The 18,138-nt window shown below is 38.5% G+C and overlaps 2 protein-coding genes across 2 annotated transcripts; both read left to right on the top strand.

The window, feature by feature from the left end:
* Positions 1-389: 389 nt before the first annotated feature.
* Positions 390-1,532, top strand: LOC148010330 (G-type lectin S-receptor-like serine/threonine-protein kinase SD3-1). Its single transcript, XM_087671135.1, has 2 exons — positions 390-493; positions 607-1,532. The coding sequence occupies exon 2, from the start codon at positions 747-749 to the stop codon at positions 1,521-1,523; it is 777 nt and encodes a 258-aa protein (XP_087527261.1). The 5' UTR covers positions 390-493; positions 607-746; the 3' UTR covers positions 1,524-1,532.
* Positions 1,524-16,577, top strand: LOC148010329 (G-type lectin S-receptor-like serine/threonine-protein kinase At1g34300; the record flags this gene model as incomplete). The annotated part of the gene is made up of 2 exons (XM_087671134.1): positions 1,524-2,551; positions 15,130-16,577. Coding segments are annotated over 2 exons (1,899 nt in total), but the record flags the coding sequence as incomplete, so codon positions are not given.
* Positions 16,578-18,138: the final 1,561 nt, after the last annotated feature.

The raw sequence follows: 18,138 nt of genomic DNA, 5'->3' as shown, positions 1-18,138 counted from the left end.
AATTACTTTTCAAAACTCCTCAATAAATTAAAAAAAACATAATAAACTTCCAGAGGTTGGAAAGCATTCCATGTCAGCCATGTAGGCTCGGATTCAGGCTTGGGAGATCCTTCAATTATAAAGTAGTATAGATAGATATAGATTGCTACAAAGATATGAGAAAATCTATGCACAAAGCACCCAATATAATTTAACCACATTATCAACAAATACTTTCTATTTTCACATGTTCTATATGTATGTACAACCACTTAAAGATATGAGAAAATCTATGCACAAAGCACTCAATATAATTTAACCACATTATCAACAAATACTTTCTATTTTCACATGTTCTATATGTATTTACAACCACTTTCTATTTTTCATATGCGAGTGTATTATATGTACAGTGTGAGACTGACCATGAGACTCGAGAGGGAGGTCTCTGCTTCCAGATGCTTTTGTTTCTGGCGGGGGGAGGGGGTGATGCGTGTGTACTATGGAATCGAAGGTGCACGTAAATCTTAAAGTGCATTAAAGAGAGAGAGAGAGAGAGAGAGAGGAGCAAGTATGCTGTATCCGTCTCTCTATAACAGATCTTTTTTTTCATTGTTTATTGTGCAGGCAATCTACATACTGCTGCGCAAATTGCCAAGTCGCCAACTACTCTTGCGTTGATTTGACCATGAAGCAGGGCTTAAACATCCATTAGTCTTGTTTAGTCCCTGCAACGCGGGTGAGGGAACGCTGGTCTAGAGAGACAGATGCTCCGGGTCTCTCTCTCGCTTATCTGTAGTCTGCATATCTGCTTTCTGGTGCTTTTGGGATTATCATGTGGAGAAGAGATTGGACAGGCTGCCAACATCATCCCCCTTGGCTCGAAGCTCACCCCCACACTTACCACAGGCTGGGCTTCATCCAAAGGGACGTTCCTGCTGACCTTCTACCCAGTAACAGTGGAGTCTAATTCCTCCCCCTCAACCTACTCTGTGGGGGTCCTGTATGGGCTTGTATCCAAGCAAACAGCGGCGTGGACAGCAGGGGGCGATCATGTGCAGGTGCAGGGCGCAGGTGCGTCTTTTGAGCTCACATCAGACGGGAACCTTGTGCTCCTATCTCATGCACATGCTTCTTCTTCTGCGGCTCTGGTTTGGAGCAGCTCGACCGCGCATCGGAATGTGACAGGCGCTGAGATGAGAGAGGATGGGAATTTCGTCCTTTACGGCGAGAGCGGAGCCATCGTCTGGCAGAGCTTCGACAGCCCAACCCACACACTCGTCCCCAACCAGCCCTTGAAAGCGGGTCAGTCGCTGCAGAACGGCCCGTATGTAGCCACCATGGATGCGAATGGGAACTTCTCCATTGTTTGGAGGAATGGGAGCAGCAGCTCCATTTCCTATTGGTCGAGCCATACCTCCGAAAACTCTGCAGCTGGGTCTGCAGCTCCATATGCAGTATTGAAGACTGATGGCATTTTTTCTGTCATTGATGGACGAGGTGCAGATGTCAAGTCATGGGCCTCCAATGATTTCAACGATTGACCGGTTCCGAGTGTCAGACGATTAACCTTAGATGCGGATGGGAACCTTCGCATCTACAGCTGGTTTACAGGAGGCACAGATTGGAGCATCGGGTGGGTAGCCTTGGACCAGTGTGAGGTTTATGGTTATTGTGGCGACAGGGGCTTGTGCACTTACAACAGCGGCGGGCCTGGCTGTATCTGTGTGGAGCAAGCTGGCTATACATTTGTAGACCCAAGCAACCCAAGGAGGGGATGTAAGGCAAGCGTCCCAGGGGCAGCAGGAAGCAATTGCACTACCGGTATGGTGATGGTGCAGTTTGATCACACACTGCTCTTCAGCTTGGATGGTGTCATGCTTAACAATGGTGAGACAAACTGCAACACTACATGCCTTCAGAATCCTCCCTGTGTGGCAGCGACCTCCTATAATGATGGATCAAAGCTATGCTTCCTGAGCATTGGTGGCACGTCTTTCAGCGGCTATCAAGGGCCAAGCATTCCTAGCAATTCATTCTTTAAGTTCTGTGGTACCGTTCCTCCAACTTCCTCTGCAGTTGCCCCTCCTTCTTCAGCCTCTACCTCGTCTAAATTCACTATACTCCTTGTCATCATCGTCTCGGCTGTTGCAACCCTAGGAATTGTGCTGCTGGCTCAAGCAGGGCTGTGGTTCTGTTATTGCCGCAAGAATCCTATATTTGGACGTTGCTCTTCCGCGTATCCTCTCTTCGAGGATGCGTGTGGTGCACCGGTCCAATTCACATACAAGGAGCTGCGATCTGCCACGCAGAACTTCAGGGAGAAGCTCGGGGAAGGTGGGTTTGGGGCGGTGTATAAGGGCTCGCTGCCCACGAGGCCAACAACAACAGAGGTGGCTGTAAAACGGTTGAGAAGTGCAGAAGAGCAGTCAGGGGAGAAGCAGTTCCGGACGGGGGTTGCGATAATCGGCAGCACGCATCATGTGAATCTGGTGCGCCTCTTCGGATTCTGTGCAGAGCCCAAACACAGGCTGCTGGTGCACGAGTATATGCCCAATGGATCCTTAGACAGGTACTTACTATACATCTCCCTGCTCTTGCCACTGTCAAATTATTTCAGCTTCCTCTTTGTTTTTTTTCTGTCCCCCTCTTTTGGCTTGCTTTTCCCTTCAGATTCATGTTTATTATCTTATTTGTATTTATTATTAGGCCACCTGATCGAGTAGTTGCGTCTAATAGTTCTCCCTCATAAAATTTTTTCCCCAAGCGAATTAAATGAGCCTTTAATAATGGTCAAACTATATGTATATATATGTATATCGTATTGAGCTGAAAAAAGACTTTAGGACATTTTGATATTTTTGTACTGTAGTCCTAGTTAGCAATGAAGGGTTGCAATAGAGTGATAAGAGCCCAAGTCGCCCTAGTGATAGTAGGGGCAAGAGGGATGCAATAGAGTGATAAGAGCCCAAGTTGCCCTAGTGATAATAGGGGCAAGAGGGATACATGTATTTCTCACTCCCTTTGCAGTTGCACCCTCCAGGTGGATCTGATTTTAAATAGGAAAACCGAAAAAAAACTAAAATCCTATCGGCTTTGCACTTAAAGTTGGCAAAAGTTAATTTGTATGAACCAATCATATTTCAAGGAGTGCTTTCCCCCTAACTAGCATTGAGCTAGCACCTTGTTTTAAGGGGGTACTAGCAGGGGAAGGCTAGGGTGAGGATAACCTTGTTGCCCTTGGCTTGAAGAGTGTGACCATTGGGCTAGTGGGGGGGAGTAGTGCTCTCATCCCTTCACTAACTCTAGGTGCGACTGGGCTCTAATGAGGGGCCAAGTCAAGGATGCGTTGTTTTAAGATTTACAAAATCCAAAATATATAAAAATATATATGGTTCAATTGTTATCTCACATTAAGCTTATATATATTATGAAAAAATTTGAATCTTAATTTAACTAGTTAAAGAAGTTGTATTTTTTTTTGTAGAACTATCACTAAATTGGGACAAGGTGTATTCTACATACCATCTAGACAAGCCAATCTTATATTTTTATATCACTCTTATCACAAAAAAGTTGATTAGCCTCATGGGGCTAACATTGGCATACGTTATGTAGGTTGAAGGGTTCAAGTCTTTGTGATTGCAAAAAAGCGTATAATATTATATTGGGTGGCATAAAAATGTTAGCCAAAATTTCCTTGGTGTGGGCAAATTTTTGCATACCTTGGGTTGTACACATCAACATATGGTTGCATATGGAAAAGTTGTATAGGTGTATGTGAAACATGCTTGAGATTGATTATGCATAAAATGACTTATATTACATATTTGCTAATGTATACTTGCTAAAGTGGTAAATTCCCTCCTCCCTAGGTCTAGTCTATCTTACCTACTTTACAAAGTGATGGAGAAGGGTGCATTGTTTGCACGGGTAGCTATTTAGAAAAAGTATAGGTTTATTGTTTCACATTTTTACAAAATTTATCCTTTTGGTGTCTAAAGGCGTTGCATCCACGTTTGCACCCACTTTCAAACATGCATCCTCATAGGGTTCATGAAGGGCTTTTAGCACATTTACATATACGTATCTCATTGTGGTGGCAAATCCACAAATGTATCACTCAAACATTGTTTACGCACACACACACGTGTGTGTGCATGTGTGTATGCATACACATGGAGTTCAAGGTTGAACCCTATCAAATAGCTCTGTTACAAATAGTTGTCGAGTCTACATCATCAATCTACATTGCGTGTTAGCTTTCATTTTCTCTTGATGATGTTTACATGGAGTTCAACTCCTATGCTATATTAGCTCCAAGGATGCCATGGTTGAAGGGAATGTCTTCGGTCTCTAGCTTTGCTAATAATATCTACTCGTTAGCTAAGGCAGTCATAATAGTGTTGTAGACGAGGCGGGAAGGTGTGCTCTTTCGAGAGACCTCACTTTGCTAGCACTAGCTCTACAAGACATGCATTATTACCAGTAGTAGTCATGTGTCTCCTCCACCTACATCCCATCTGCATACTTCATACTCTCTACAAATCTTGGTGGAGATTTAAGGATGTCTCCTCTCAACCCCCTTAGTCCGTGATTACCTACAGAAGATAAACGAATGTACATGCAGCCACAACTTAATTCAATGGAAATAAATGATGATTGCCATTTCTATATTACACAAGATGAATGTAACAAATCATACCCTCTTGGAGTTCTTGAAGCACCAACAACGGCGCCATACTTCATCATTAAACCTAAGGGTATTATCCTTGTTAGTAGACACTTGTACCATGCATTGTCATCTCCCACCTATGAGCCTCTATCTGAGTTAGTGGAGGACATTAGGAGCTTTGACATTTTACTTGTTTGCCATTTCATGTGTCTTAAAGGAGGTAACACCCTTGCATTTCAATTTTAGATTGCTTTGTTGTATGCTCACATTAGTAGCTTGTTATTTCATGTTGTGCATATTGTTTTTATGCACCCTAGGTCGTGCATTCATTATGGAGATTGGCAATATAATTTTTGGTTATTTTATGATGGTGACTAGCACAAATGTTGGTACTTATAGTTGGTCAATTAGATTTGGGGTGGCTTATCTGTTTAAAGAAGCCCAATCCTCCTTGTCATTTAGCTTTTGTAGGTTCAACACAATTTGCCATCTTGTGTATTCTTCATCAGTAGCGTGATGTGGTGTCCTCATTGATGCTTTGGATTGCTTGCCAGAACCAATCGATCCCTATTTGTATTTAGCATTCCATTTCTATTCTCTGAGTTTATATCAGTCATCTCTTTCCTTATCTCTTTGTATTTGTGTTTTTTTTTTCGTTATGCACTCTCACATGATATCATCGCCAAAAGAGAGGACTTGGATATTCTACAGAGAGGAGACCACACTCGATTTGCTATTTAGTATGAATTTATTGTGAAGACTAGCCACTCAAGAGAGAGTGACAACTATCCATTGTTAACAACCATATCTTACTATCTTGACTCCATTAGATGCATAATTGCTTGCACTACTCTGGGTTTCTTTGACGTGTGCAAAACATCTATACCTTGTTTTGCAATAGTGTGGTTGAAATTTTTCTCCATTTGGATAGCCTAGCATCAAAATGCAATAGTTTTCTTATGTGTTTTGCAAATATTTTCAAGAAAGATGAAATTTCGGTTCAATAAGTTCGATAAGGGAGATGGATTTTTGGTTCAATAGTTTTCTTGTGTGTTTTGTGGATATTGTGAAGGAAGATGACTTTTTGGTTCGATAGGTTTGATAACATCGATAAGAGCATTGACTAATCTTTTGAAGATGTTGTAACATTTTCATCAATTAAAATGTCACAATGGTCAATATTGTGAAGATCATCATGAAGAAGACCAAAGATTAGACCATCAATTATCTAGAGATTACCACTCTGATAAGTTTAGAAGAACAGATTAACCTTGTTTAGCATTAGCTTCCCTATATGTTTCTAATAGGGCTCATATTGAAAGACCTTGCATGGCCATTTTGACATCATTAGTGCATGTATCTATTCTTCGGATGCTGCGTGAGAAGGATTTCATAGATATCACTAACTACTCCCTTTGGTCTTGCAAAGTGAAGTGCAAAGTGGATGCCTTTGATCTATTGACTTTTGTTACTTCCTTGGTATCCCATCAAGTGGTGGAGGATCCTTGCATTACTTCTACTATTGACCAGGTGGCTTTTGTTACTACCTTGATATCCTATCTAGTGATGGAGGATCCTTATATTACATCTACTATTGACTAGGTGGCTCTTTGGGATCGGCTCAACTCTCAAGTTTAAATAGTTCTCTTAATGAGCCTTGAAAACTGAGTGCTTGTTTATATTCAAAGAATCTAAATTACAACAGAGGTTTGCATAAAGGTGTCTTATCTCTATCAAATCAAAACATTTGTCCATGGCATTATCATAGACTCCAAATAAAAAACTCTAAATGTTATTGGTTGATGACTCTCATTCTATGAAGGATCATATTAAGAAGATTGAGGATTTATGGGATGACCTTGCATCCCTCAATAGAATGATATTATCATTCAAATATATAGCAATGATTCTTATTACACATATCCCATCTTTGAAGTATAATATCTTCTACTTAGTTTTTTGTCTCAAAGTTTGGGATACTAAAACAAATAATAGTTAATGCTTTAATATGCCATTAAATACCAACCTACCCAATACCACTAATAAAATTCAATGTGAGGATACACACATGCACATACACACACAGTGGTGCACAAATCGGATGCTGGATACGTACATAGCGAGCGTCGGAAGGTCCCCAAGAACAAAAAAACTTATATATCAAGAATGAAGATTTGTAAGACATGAAGAAAAGAGATAAATTGGATACAATCTCTTTCCATGCCTTGTGTGAGCATTTTATAAGGCATGTATTTATAAATTTATTTATCTCAGCTAAAAATAGCTCAATTTTACAATTATTATGCTTTTGCTTTTGTGTTTCCTTTTGTCTAAATAAAAAATAAAGCAGTTGGGTATTCCAAAAGTTGGAATGTGTTTAAATGCAATGTTTAATAACAAAATATTTAAACCATACGTCCATGCGTATACAAAATAATAAATATTTATCGAGCTATTTAATAAATAAATGCGTCTAAATAAATATTAGCGTCATGTAGACGTCAATGTTAAAATAAATAATTAGGTTGAAACTTTGTCATAACCTTAATTTAATACGAGTGCACTCTAAACTCATAAACGTCCACTAAGTTAAATATGTATTTTGCGAAATCACCTGCCATGAAATCACCCACTTGCACATTAAATTCACATGATGCTCGAAAAGGACAAGCGTCCCTGTCAACTTCTCGCACAAGGAATCCACCTTGTGTGCTAGTCTCAGCAAATAAATATAATTTTACGAATCCATAGTAGAATAAAAAAACTCACAGAATCCATTGTGGTGTCATGGAATCCATCGTGAAATATGCCTCTTGACATCATATCCCTAGGGTGGGATAGCAATTGTTCTCAATTGCTATTAGCTCAATGTGGAGTGAGTAGTGAGGAGTAATCACTTAGGTCGCGGGCGTGCATCCATTGGACTTCTTCAACAGGATGATTTTTAAACTTAACTAAATATCTAGAATATTTATGGCTTGTTTTAGTGGTTATAAAGTCAGTATCGAGAATAGTTTCAGGTTCAAGGATTTCAGTTTCTTTTTCTAACAAAGGAGGGTTTTCATAGACAGGGTGAACATGTAATTGGCCTCTAAAAGATCGTAACAAACTGATATGAAAAGTATTATGAATTTTTCAATGTGGGGGTAGTTTTAATTTGAATGCATTGTCATTAATCTTGTGAATGATTTTGAAAGGTTTATAAAATCTAGGGACTAACTTGATAATAGGGTGTCTCTTAAGACTTTGTAATCTTTGCTTTCAATGCATAATCAAAAATATATTCATCAAAATTGAAACTCATGGCTTTGCTTATCTTGTTAGCTTGTTTTGTATATGATTGCTGGGCTTTCGCAATCATGTCTTTGACTTCAGCAAAAATAGTAGCATGTATATTGGTAATATCATCAACAGCTTTAACTTTGTTTGACAATGATGTAACATGTGTAGGTAATCTATGTTCATAAATGATTTTAAAAGATGCTTTATGTGTCGTTGTAGGTGGTGTATTATTATATGCAAATTGAAGTAAATGTAAGTGTGTATTCCATGTTTATGGTTTTGAAATTGTGTATATACGTAAAAGATCTAAAGTTGAACTGCTAGTAGCTTTTATTTATCCATTTGTTTTAGGATGAAATATCGATGAGAAATCAATCTTCGTACCTAAATTAGTAAACAAAGTAGTTCAAAAATTATTACAGAATCTAGAATCACGATATAAAATAATAACTTTTGGCAAACCATGGTTAGTGAAAATAGTCTTTAAAAACAATTGTACAGCTTGAGATACAGTTAATATTTTCTTGCATGGAAGGAAATATGTTTGCTTACTAAATCAACCTACAATAGTCCAAATCATATCATGATTAGCTTGGATGTTAGGAAAACCAGTTATAAAATCCATTGAAATATGTTATCATAGTCGTTCAAGAATTGGTAAAGGCATTAATAAACCATATTGCTTACCATGGTGTCGCTTGACTCTTTGACAAATTAAACACTCAGATAGAAAGTTAAAAACATCAGATTTCATATGTGGCCAATAAAAATCTTCAACCAATGTATGTAAAGCAGAAATAATACCTCTATTGTCTTGATATGGAGAACAATGAATTTCGTGCAACATAAATGATTTAAATGGAACAATTTCATACAATCTTTTATTAAAAAATATAAATCCATCAGAATAAGACAATGAATCAATTGGAATCTAGTTATTAGCAACTAATTTATTTCAATCAGCTTATGATAAACTAGATAGTAAATTAGCAGTAAAACAATCTCTAAATTATGAAAGAAATTATGTGTCTAAGATGTATTTGATTTTTCTTAGCTTCAATTTTTAACGATGCTCTGTCTACTAAAGGGTTAGTGATACATTTGAGTTTGTCTTTTTTGGCATATTATTTTTTATGGAAATAATCATGAAACTGACTGATAAAAGCGAGAACAGTTTTTTCATCACGTTGCTCGTTAAAAGTACGGAATTTGAAAATTTCTTTTACTTATCTTGGCTTCTTTCTTGATAGATTGTGTTTGAGTGTCGCATCGATCGTATGTTGTATAACATCTTTGGATTGTGGGTCATCTTGATCGATAGCGGATCGTTGAAGAGTAGCTAGTTGAGCTTGCAAAGTTTGACGTGCTTTTCGTTCCTCTTGAAGTTGCATCATAATTAGATTCAATTTTTGCTTCATCCTTGGTTCTCGTAAATCACCTTCGACCATAAAATCTTCCATGGTTTGATTAGACATCTTGCAAAATCTCAAACAACCTCACACACTCAAAATCTTGTTAGAGAGATGAGCGTAGCTCAAGTTTGGGATTAGAAGGCTTGCTTAAAAAAAAAAGAGAGGCTTTTTGCAACCTTCCTTCTTTGTGGTTATGATAATTGATGTCGATATTCTTTCAAACATAAAATAGACTGTGCGTGTCAGTTTGCTTGCTGGAAGCTCTCTGTCAGGGTGTAGGTACGAACAGAGGCTTGCTGAAGTTGTAGAGCAGGTTCGGAGTTGGTTTAATGTGAACAGTTGCTATGGAAAACTTTAAGTTGGAAATTTTTGAAGCTTTAGAAAGCTTAAAACCTTTTAAAAAGCTTGACTTTTTGAAAATAAACGTGACAGGACGGCGGCACGTTCTGGTTGACGTCGATGTCGTTTAGTGCATACTACCATCGCGCTCACGATGAAATTTTGAGCTTAAGCTTTTTAAATAAAGCTTATTAAGCTTTATAATCAAACTAATTGAAAGTTGCTTATCTGTTTTTGAGAAAAAAAAATGTCTTTATGAAGGAGCTTCCCGAGTGGTCCTCCGTCGAGAGAGAGTGGTCCTTCGTGATCCAGCATCACAGTAGGGGGTTCTTCACCGTCAAGAACACACTGGTATTGATGATTTTACCTATAGAGCCCGTTTGTTCCAGGAGCTTCCTCTTCGCACGATATGGTAAGCGATTGGAAGCCCTTGATCGCAGCTTCGCTCTAATGCCACTGGTGCGCAAATCGGATGCTGGGTACATACATAGCGAGTGTCGGAAGGTCCCCAAGAACAAAATAACTCTACTAAAGCTCATAATACAAGAATGAAGATTTACACAACATGAAGAAAAGAGACAAATTGGGTACAATCTTCCCCCATGCCTTGTGTGAGCGCTTCACAAGGTATGTATTTATGAATTTATTCATCTCAAAACTAAAAAATAGCCCAATTTTACAATTAGCATGCTTTGGCTTTTGTGTTTGCTTTTGTTCAAATAAAAAATAAAGTGGTTAGGCATCCCAAAAGTCGGACTGTGCCCAAATACAATGTCTGATAATGAAATGTTTAAACCGTGCGTCCATGCATATACAAAATGATAAATATTTGTCAAGCGCTTTAATAAATAAACGTGCTTAAATAAATATTAGCGCCACGTCTTTAATGATAAGGCGAGTGTCCATAAAAAATGATAATTTCTTCTAAGTAATTTGAATACATGCTATCGCCTAGTGTTTTCCAATGTCACCACTGCTTGCTCTACACATCAACTGAAGCATTCACAATTGTTAGAAAATAATAAAATTAAATCGACAAAAGTGAATACGTAGCAGTCTTTAGCTACAAAATAAATAAATAGGTCATAACTTTGTCATAACCTTAATTTAATATGCGTGCACTCTAAACTCATAAACGTCCATTAAGTTAAGTATGTATTTTATAGAATAACATACCATGGAATCACCCATGTGTACACTAAATTAACATGACACCCAAAAAGGACAAGCGTCCCCGTCAACTTCTCGTACAAGGAATCCACCGTATGTATGAGCCCTGACAAATAAATATAGTTTTACAGAATCCATCGTGGAATAAAAAAACTCACGGAATCCATCGTGGTCTCACAGAATCCACCGTGGAATATGCCTCTTGGTATCACACACACACATACACAATTAATGAATTAGTCGAGGTTATGTTGGCAAAGGGAGTCATAAAATCATCCATAAGTCCATGGGCGGCAAATCTAGATCTTGTTAAGGACAATGGCCAATATATCTTCTATGTGCACCATAGACCATTGAACAAAGTTACAATAAGGAATATTTATCCTCTTTGAAGTTTATATGATTTTTCAAGAAATGGACAAGCCAAGATAGTTCACATAAATCGATTTGGCATTCAGATATTGGCAAAGCCCACTTATTCCAAAGGATTGTTTGTTTCAATTTAAGGTTATGCCCTTAAGCTTGGTAAATCCAATATACACATTTTAACAAATGGGCAACAATTTTTCCAAGATCTAATTGTAAGTAAATACTTAATGAGTTATTTAGCTAACATCTTTATAAATTCAAACACATGGAATGAACATCTTTTGATTCTTAAAGAAATCATGAACAGGTTGTAAAAGTACAACTTTAAAATACAATTCAAGAAGTGCAGATAGGGTTCAAGGTTCTCGCATTTTTAGAATATAATTCAAGAATGGTGCAACAAGTCTCAATATTTTAGAATACATGATTTCATCTAGTGAAATTTAAGTGGATGCTATAAAATTTTGGCAATAAAAAACTATGCATAACCAATTATAGTCAAACACCTATAAAGATTCTTAGGGTTAATAGCCAACTCTTTTATGTCCATTCCAAAATGTAATAATACTTACATACCCATTGAGAAGATTAATTATAAAGGAGAAAAATACCAATGGAGGAATGGGAATGAATGTGAGATGGTCTTTGAGCAGTTGGAAAATTTGACTAGCCATTGGCCAATTATCATTTTACAATATGTAATGTTTATAAAGTCATTCCCATTGAGAATGGCTAGGAACTATTTCACTATAAGAAAACGAGGATAAAGTTGAAAGCCCATGTGGCATGAGCTTTATTAGTATGTAACTAAATAAAGTTGAAGAAAACTACTCCAGAACGAAAAAAAATAAAATAATATTGTGTATTTGCAAAGTTACATTCTTATTTACATGGTCCAGAAATCATAGTAGAGACTTATCAACATCCATTAGCAACATTGATTCATAAGCAGCATCCACTTGGAAGATTATTGAGATGGGCATTGGAAAGATCATAACTTCAAAATAAAACATTGTACATATAGTAGCTAATGCATTAAGTTGAAGTATAGTGGATATTCAAGATATTCAACTTTAAATAATGATGTATATAGAGCTACTATATTCAATAGAGCAAATGGTTATGGCATAAATAACACATTTACCTATTGTCCAAATCCTTAGAAATTCGTTATCTCACACGTACATTTAGATTAAAAAGATTATGGCTCAAAGCAAACTTTCATATTTCGTGAACTAATGGTTTACATATTGGAGACATTGACTCTCATCAGAGTCATGCATTGTTTGGATATCCTAGAATAAGGAAAATCTTACAAATGTTCGAATCAAGTTACTATTGGCCAAGGATGAGACATATAATCATGTTATTTGAAATCTTGTGCACAATATCAAGGACGTATATCATCATCACGCAAATCACATGGGTAGTTTCAATCAATTGGGGTACAACATCCATTTCAGGCAATAGCATGGAATTTCATAGGTTCCTTTCTAGAAATAAGCAATGGAAACAAGTATATTGTGGTTTAATTAAATATTTCACCATGTGGGCTTAGGAAAAATCTTATTAGAACATGTCAAACAATTTACATTAGATTTGATGTAGTTAATGAGGCAAGCAACGAGAGTTTTACAAATGGATTGATTGAGAGACTAACCAAGACAATCAAAAACATAATAGCAAGATATGTAGATCCAATACATCAAGAATGGGATTGATATTGTATTTGTTACACGCATACATGATAACAATGTAGTAAATAAGCCAAGCAACGAGAGTTTGACAAATGGATTGATCGATAGACTAAACAAGACAATCTAAAACATAATAGCAAGATATATAGATCCAATACATCAAGAATGGGATTGATATTGTATTTGTTACACGCATATAGGATAACAATGTAAGTATCCATATAGATAAGTCCCTTTTCAGTACTCTATGGAAGAGACTTAAAGCTCCACATCATAGATTTGACTATCACTAACATCCAACCAAAGAAATAAGATGCCATGAATTGGTATCTACATCTTAAATGAAACCAACCCACAATCTTATCATGGATACAAAGAAATTTGTAGTTTATGATAAATACGCTGATGGCAATACAAAAATGTGTATTCTGTTGTTTCGTGATAGGCCATGGTGTCATCCAATTATACCCTTGATTTTCCAATAGTGGCCTCAGTTTGGTTTCTAATCTACATAATTCCAAATATTCTTTGCGATCTTCATTCTCTAGTCCCTCTTGTGCTTTTTCATGCCAACCATCAAGAAGTCCTCCTACTTGTGTCTAAGGTTCTTTTGCAAGATAACTTCATTAACTAAAGAGGAAATAGTGCTTCTTATACCTTGTGTATCTTCTTTCTTTCTTATTTTAATTTTTGTTTGTACCTTATCTTGCACCCTTGTTATCATATACTTGACTTTTTAATATTCTTATTAGTTGTAGTCACCTCCATAGCCAACTTCTCCTCTAGTTGAGTAAAGCATGTGTATATCTTGGAAAGTGATGTTTGCAAGCCCTTTTTTTTGCTTCCAAGTTGTAAACTTGTTGACATAATCATTTCTCTCACAAACTTGGCTCTCAAGTTGGCTTGGGTGGTGTTGTGAAGATGGTTGAGAAAGTTACTGGGTACATCTCATTCTTAAGGCGAGAATTCAAGTCTAAACCTCTCCCCTAGTTGCCATCCTTGTACCATTGGGAGAGGTGATAAGATTGAAAAAACTCTCCAAAGACACCTGCACATATGAAGAAATTCTTATTTGAGAGATAGAGAAAGGGTTCCAAGCAACAACTTGCTAATTGTGTAGCAAACTTTGATGTGTACTAAAGACATGGTACAAGACGGGAGAAAGACAAAGGCGGAAGTAGGCATTCTCTCTTGGAGTGAACTTCTAGAGTAGAAGCGCACACACACACACACACACACACACACACACACACACACACACACAGAGAGAGAGAGAGAGAGAGAGAGAGAGAGAGAGAGAGAGGCTATGTTGAGTGGATTGTTGGAAACTAGTTACAAGCCTTTGAATTGTGCTATGGTTGAGAATATGGATTGTGTTGTGATTGAGGGAAAATGGGACTTTGTTGAGAGAGAGAGAGAGAGAGAGAGAGAGAGAGAGAGAGAGAGAGAGAGATCCCTCCCCCTTGAATCCCCTATAAAAAAGTCTTCAGCTTCCTCCTCCATTTGAGAAAGAGAGCTGAGTCCCCCCTTTGCAAAACTAACTCCAAAACTGTGAACCATGATCCTTCCCTCACCTTGAACTTGGAAATGTGATACTTTGTCTCCTTTAAAATACATAATGAAACCCCCCTCCCCTGCCCCGCTGCACAAAAGAAAGACCATTATATCCTCTTCATGAATGTGTGAGAGAGAGAGAGAGAGAGAGAGAGAGAGAGAGAGAGAGTGTGTGTACATGCAAGCTGCTCAGTTAGTCAAGTCGAAGGTATGGTAATCTGAAGGTCTTTAAGTGCAAACTTTACATTTTGCATGGTGATTTAGTATAGGCACAGAAAAAGATTGATTTGAACCTGAATCAGTAGGTTAATGAAAAGGTTGGCTTGCTACTACGGTAATCAATTGTGGTTAATCAAATAAGTGGCTTACCACTAGGGTAACCAATTGATTATGAGAAAAGAAAAGCGAGCTTAGGTGCTATTATACCAAAACTTAGGGAGAAAGAAATGGTGAAAGGGGAGATAGATAGAGATGACTGGTTACTTAAATTAAATAAAAGAGCCCAATGGAGTTGCCTCTTAGTCTATCTATTCACATTGCTGAGGCCGTTAACTTGCATTTGTGGGATGTGGTACTGCATTCACACCAGGACCATTGCACGTTGTGAAGTTTGGACAGATAGTAAGCTGCTAACTTTTCCTCCCGGGGGCAGGTATCTATTTGATGATGGCGGCGGCAGTCGACGCAACCTCGACTGGCCGACTCGCTTCAACATCTTAGTTGGAACAGCGCGCGGCATCAGGTATCTACACCAAGGATGCAGGGACTGCATCATCCACTGCGACATTAAGCCCGAGAACATCCTGCTGGACGAGAATTTCTGCGCAAAAGTCTCAGATTTTGGCCTGGCTAAGATCGCAAATGCAAGAGACCGAGCCCACAACAATCATCATGTGAGCATGCTCGTGGGGGGAACCAGGGGCTACCTCGCACCAGAATGGAGGTCCAATCTACCCATCACTGTGAAATTGGATGTCTATAGCTTTGGTATGGTGGTGCTAGAGACTGTCAGTGGGAGGAAGAGCTTCGATTCCAGCTCCTCGAGTATTGATTCGCCGGCCAGGCAAGGGCAAAGCTTCTCCGAGTGGGCTTTCCAGCGGTGTTTTGAGGGGAAGCAACTGCAGAGTGTGGTGGATGCTAGGCTGCTGCAGAGTACAGAACAGCAGCTGGACATGGCGGAGGTGGACAGGGCCTTGAAGGTTGCCTTCTGCTGCATGCAAGTGCAGCCATCATCACGGCCTTCGATGAGTAGGGTGATCCAAATGCTGCAGGGGACACTGCCTGTCGGCACCCCCACCTCCCACATCCCTCAGTTGTTGGGAGGCTTCTATGCTAATGAGGAGGCTCTTAGAGATTCTTTAGAGCAAGAGCAGCTGACTGCATCCTCCTCCTTAAGGACTACATCATTGGGTGTGGAGGATATTGCCCAAAATCTATCGCGCAGCCTGCTAACCAAAGAGACATCTCAAACAACCTCATCGTCGTCACCACCGAGTCTATCATTGCCATTCTATGCCTCTTGAGAGTAACAGAGTCGCCTTCTTCTGTGCTGTCTATTATTTAACGTGCCTAGACTGTGCACATAACTCTTGCATGTTTTGTGGCCATGTGTACTAACAATTCACTGATTCCACTGTAGCATAATATCCTGAACATTCCAAAACTGTGTAAGGCCATCCATGTATTTGTAGCTCTCTTTCCATGTATATGTGATAGCCGTTTTGCTGGATCTTAGACATGCTGAAATAGGCCGGCACATGAAGCTCAAAAACGCTAAATGGCATATGCACCTTTTTAATGATTTATCACCCAATGCCCACCTGAGAGAGAGAGAGAGAGAGAGAGAGAGCTTTTCAACTTGGTTTGACCTTGGAGCTCTCCCGGAACAAATGAATTGTTATTTCCTCTCTCTTGCACAATGAAAATAGGGGAGAGAGAGGGAGCATTTTGGATAGTTAACCCCTCACTTGCAATTTATATGCTAGCAACTTTCACGATAAATGTTCAATAGGTTCGAAAGTGTGGCTTTCCAAGACATCCTAATCCTCCACTTCTATATAGCCATCTTAGCAAGTGGAAAGTGCTTTTCCCAAGTGGGCCACATTTGTAGAAACACATCCTAATCCTCCTCTTCCTTGTAACCATCTTAACGAGTGGAAAGTGCTTTTTTCAAGTGGGCCACATTTGTAGAAACACTCTAAGCAAGGGCCCCTTCTAGTCTTTATGTTTTTTGAAGTACAACAACCTTTTCCCATTAAATGAATGCATTCTTTGTAGGGTGCAAGAAACTCACAACCATTCTCGTGGTCTAAATCTCTTTGAGCCTTTAATAGACTCCAATAATGTAGTCCTCTTAGTTGTTGAGCCCAACTTGCTACTTTGTCCATGATCCATTCTACCTCTAAAGGAATCCATCTTAGAATCTCATATATCCATCTACCTCTTATGCCATTTAATAGTGATACATTTGGAGGTCTTTAGATCTTCCATAATTAATGCAACATGCATGTAATGAAATAGAGGCCTTGAACACTAGAGAGGGGTCCCCCTGCCTATCTTTACACTCAACACCAATCATTATCCTTGAGGGTTGAGGACTAGGTTTGATTCACCTTAGAGTGTTTCAATGAGAGAGAGAGAGAGAGAGAGAGAGAGAGAGAGAGAGAGAGAGGATTGGCCGCTTGTATTCTTTGTGTGGTTATTATGTCCCATGTGTTAATCTCTTATCCAATTGAAGGGGCATGAATCCAATTGTGATCAACATCTCGATAATGAACACATTCTTTAATCTTCTTCTAAGATGATTGTATGTATATATGGGCTTTTTGAAAAAATTTTGGCATGAGAAACATTTATCAAGTGAACAAAGAGGTAGAGGGAAAGGAGGGGAGAGAGAACCTAACCTACACTCATGCAAATAGAATAACATTTAGTGTCTCGTAGCATTGAACCTTTAGACCTTCCCCAAAAGCTCCCCCCCACTAGGTGCCTAAAATCTAGCCCCTTAAGGTGAAGCCTCTCCTTGCTAGAACCCTTGCTGCAAAAAATATTACAACATCCCCTGAGAGACCTCTCCTGATAAAACCCCAATTCGTTGCAACCTTTCATGTATAGACCAAACACACCATCAAGTGAGTACAAGCCTCTAGCTAGCAAAAAAACCCAATTACACTCGATGCTCCATCTATAGAATGGTTAACAAACTAGTGAAGATAATATAGATTATAGTGATAGGATACTTTCATTGACTTGACATAATGTTTGGAACACTCGTAAGAGTTTATGAAATGATTGATATAGGTATTGCAAATGACAATGTAGTCAATGTCATGTCACATTGCTCTACAACCTAGCAAGAGATCATGAACAAAACTACTTGAGAGCATTTTGATACAAGAGGAATTCTTCAAGACTTTGATAGAGAAGGAGACAAGGACTCTTTGTCTCATTCACCTTATGCACCTTTAATAAAGATCATGAACAAGTTTGAGATAAGAGAGCTCAAAGAGAAAGCTAACTCAAAAATTCCCTTCTTGAAAGAGAGGTATAAACATAGAGTAGAGATCACCTATGCATGTATCCATCTTATTACCAATACTAAGCAATGCGAGCCATTAAAATACACGAATATGATTGTATGTTTTGTACATTGACCTCTCTA

The sequence above is a fragment of the Lygodium microphyllum genome, chromosome 29, assembly GCF_053477565.2.
Source record: "Lygodium microphyllum isolate KBCC chromosome 29, Lygodium_microphyllum_v1.1.10, whole genome shotgun sequence".
Taxonomy (NCBI): domain Eukaryota; kingdom Viridiplantae; phylum Streptophyta; class Polypodiopsida; order Schizaeales; family Lygodiaceae; genus Lygodium; species Lygodium microphyllum.
Note: the sequence above shows the minus strand (reverse complement) of the source record. Positions and strands in the feature narration are given on the sequence as shown.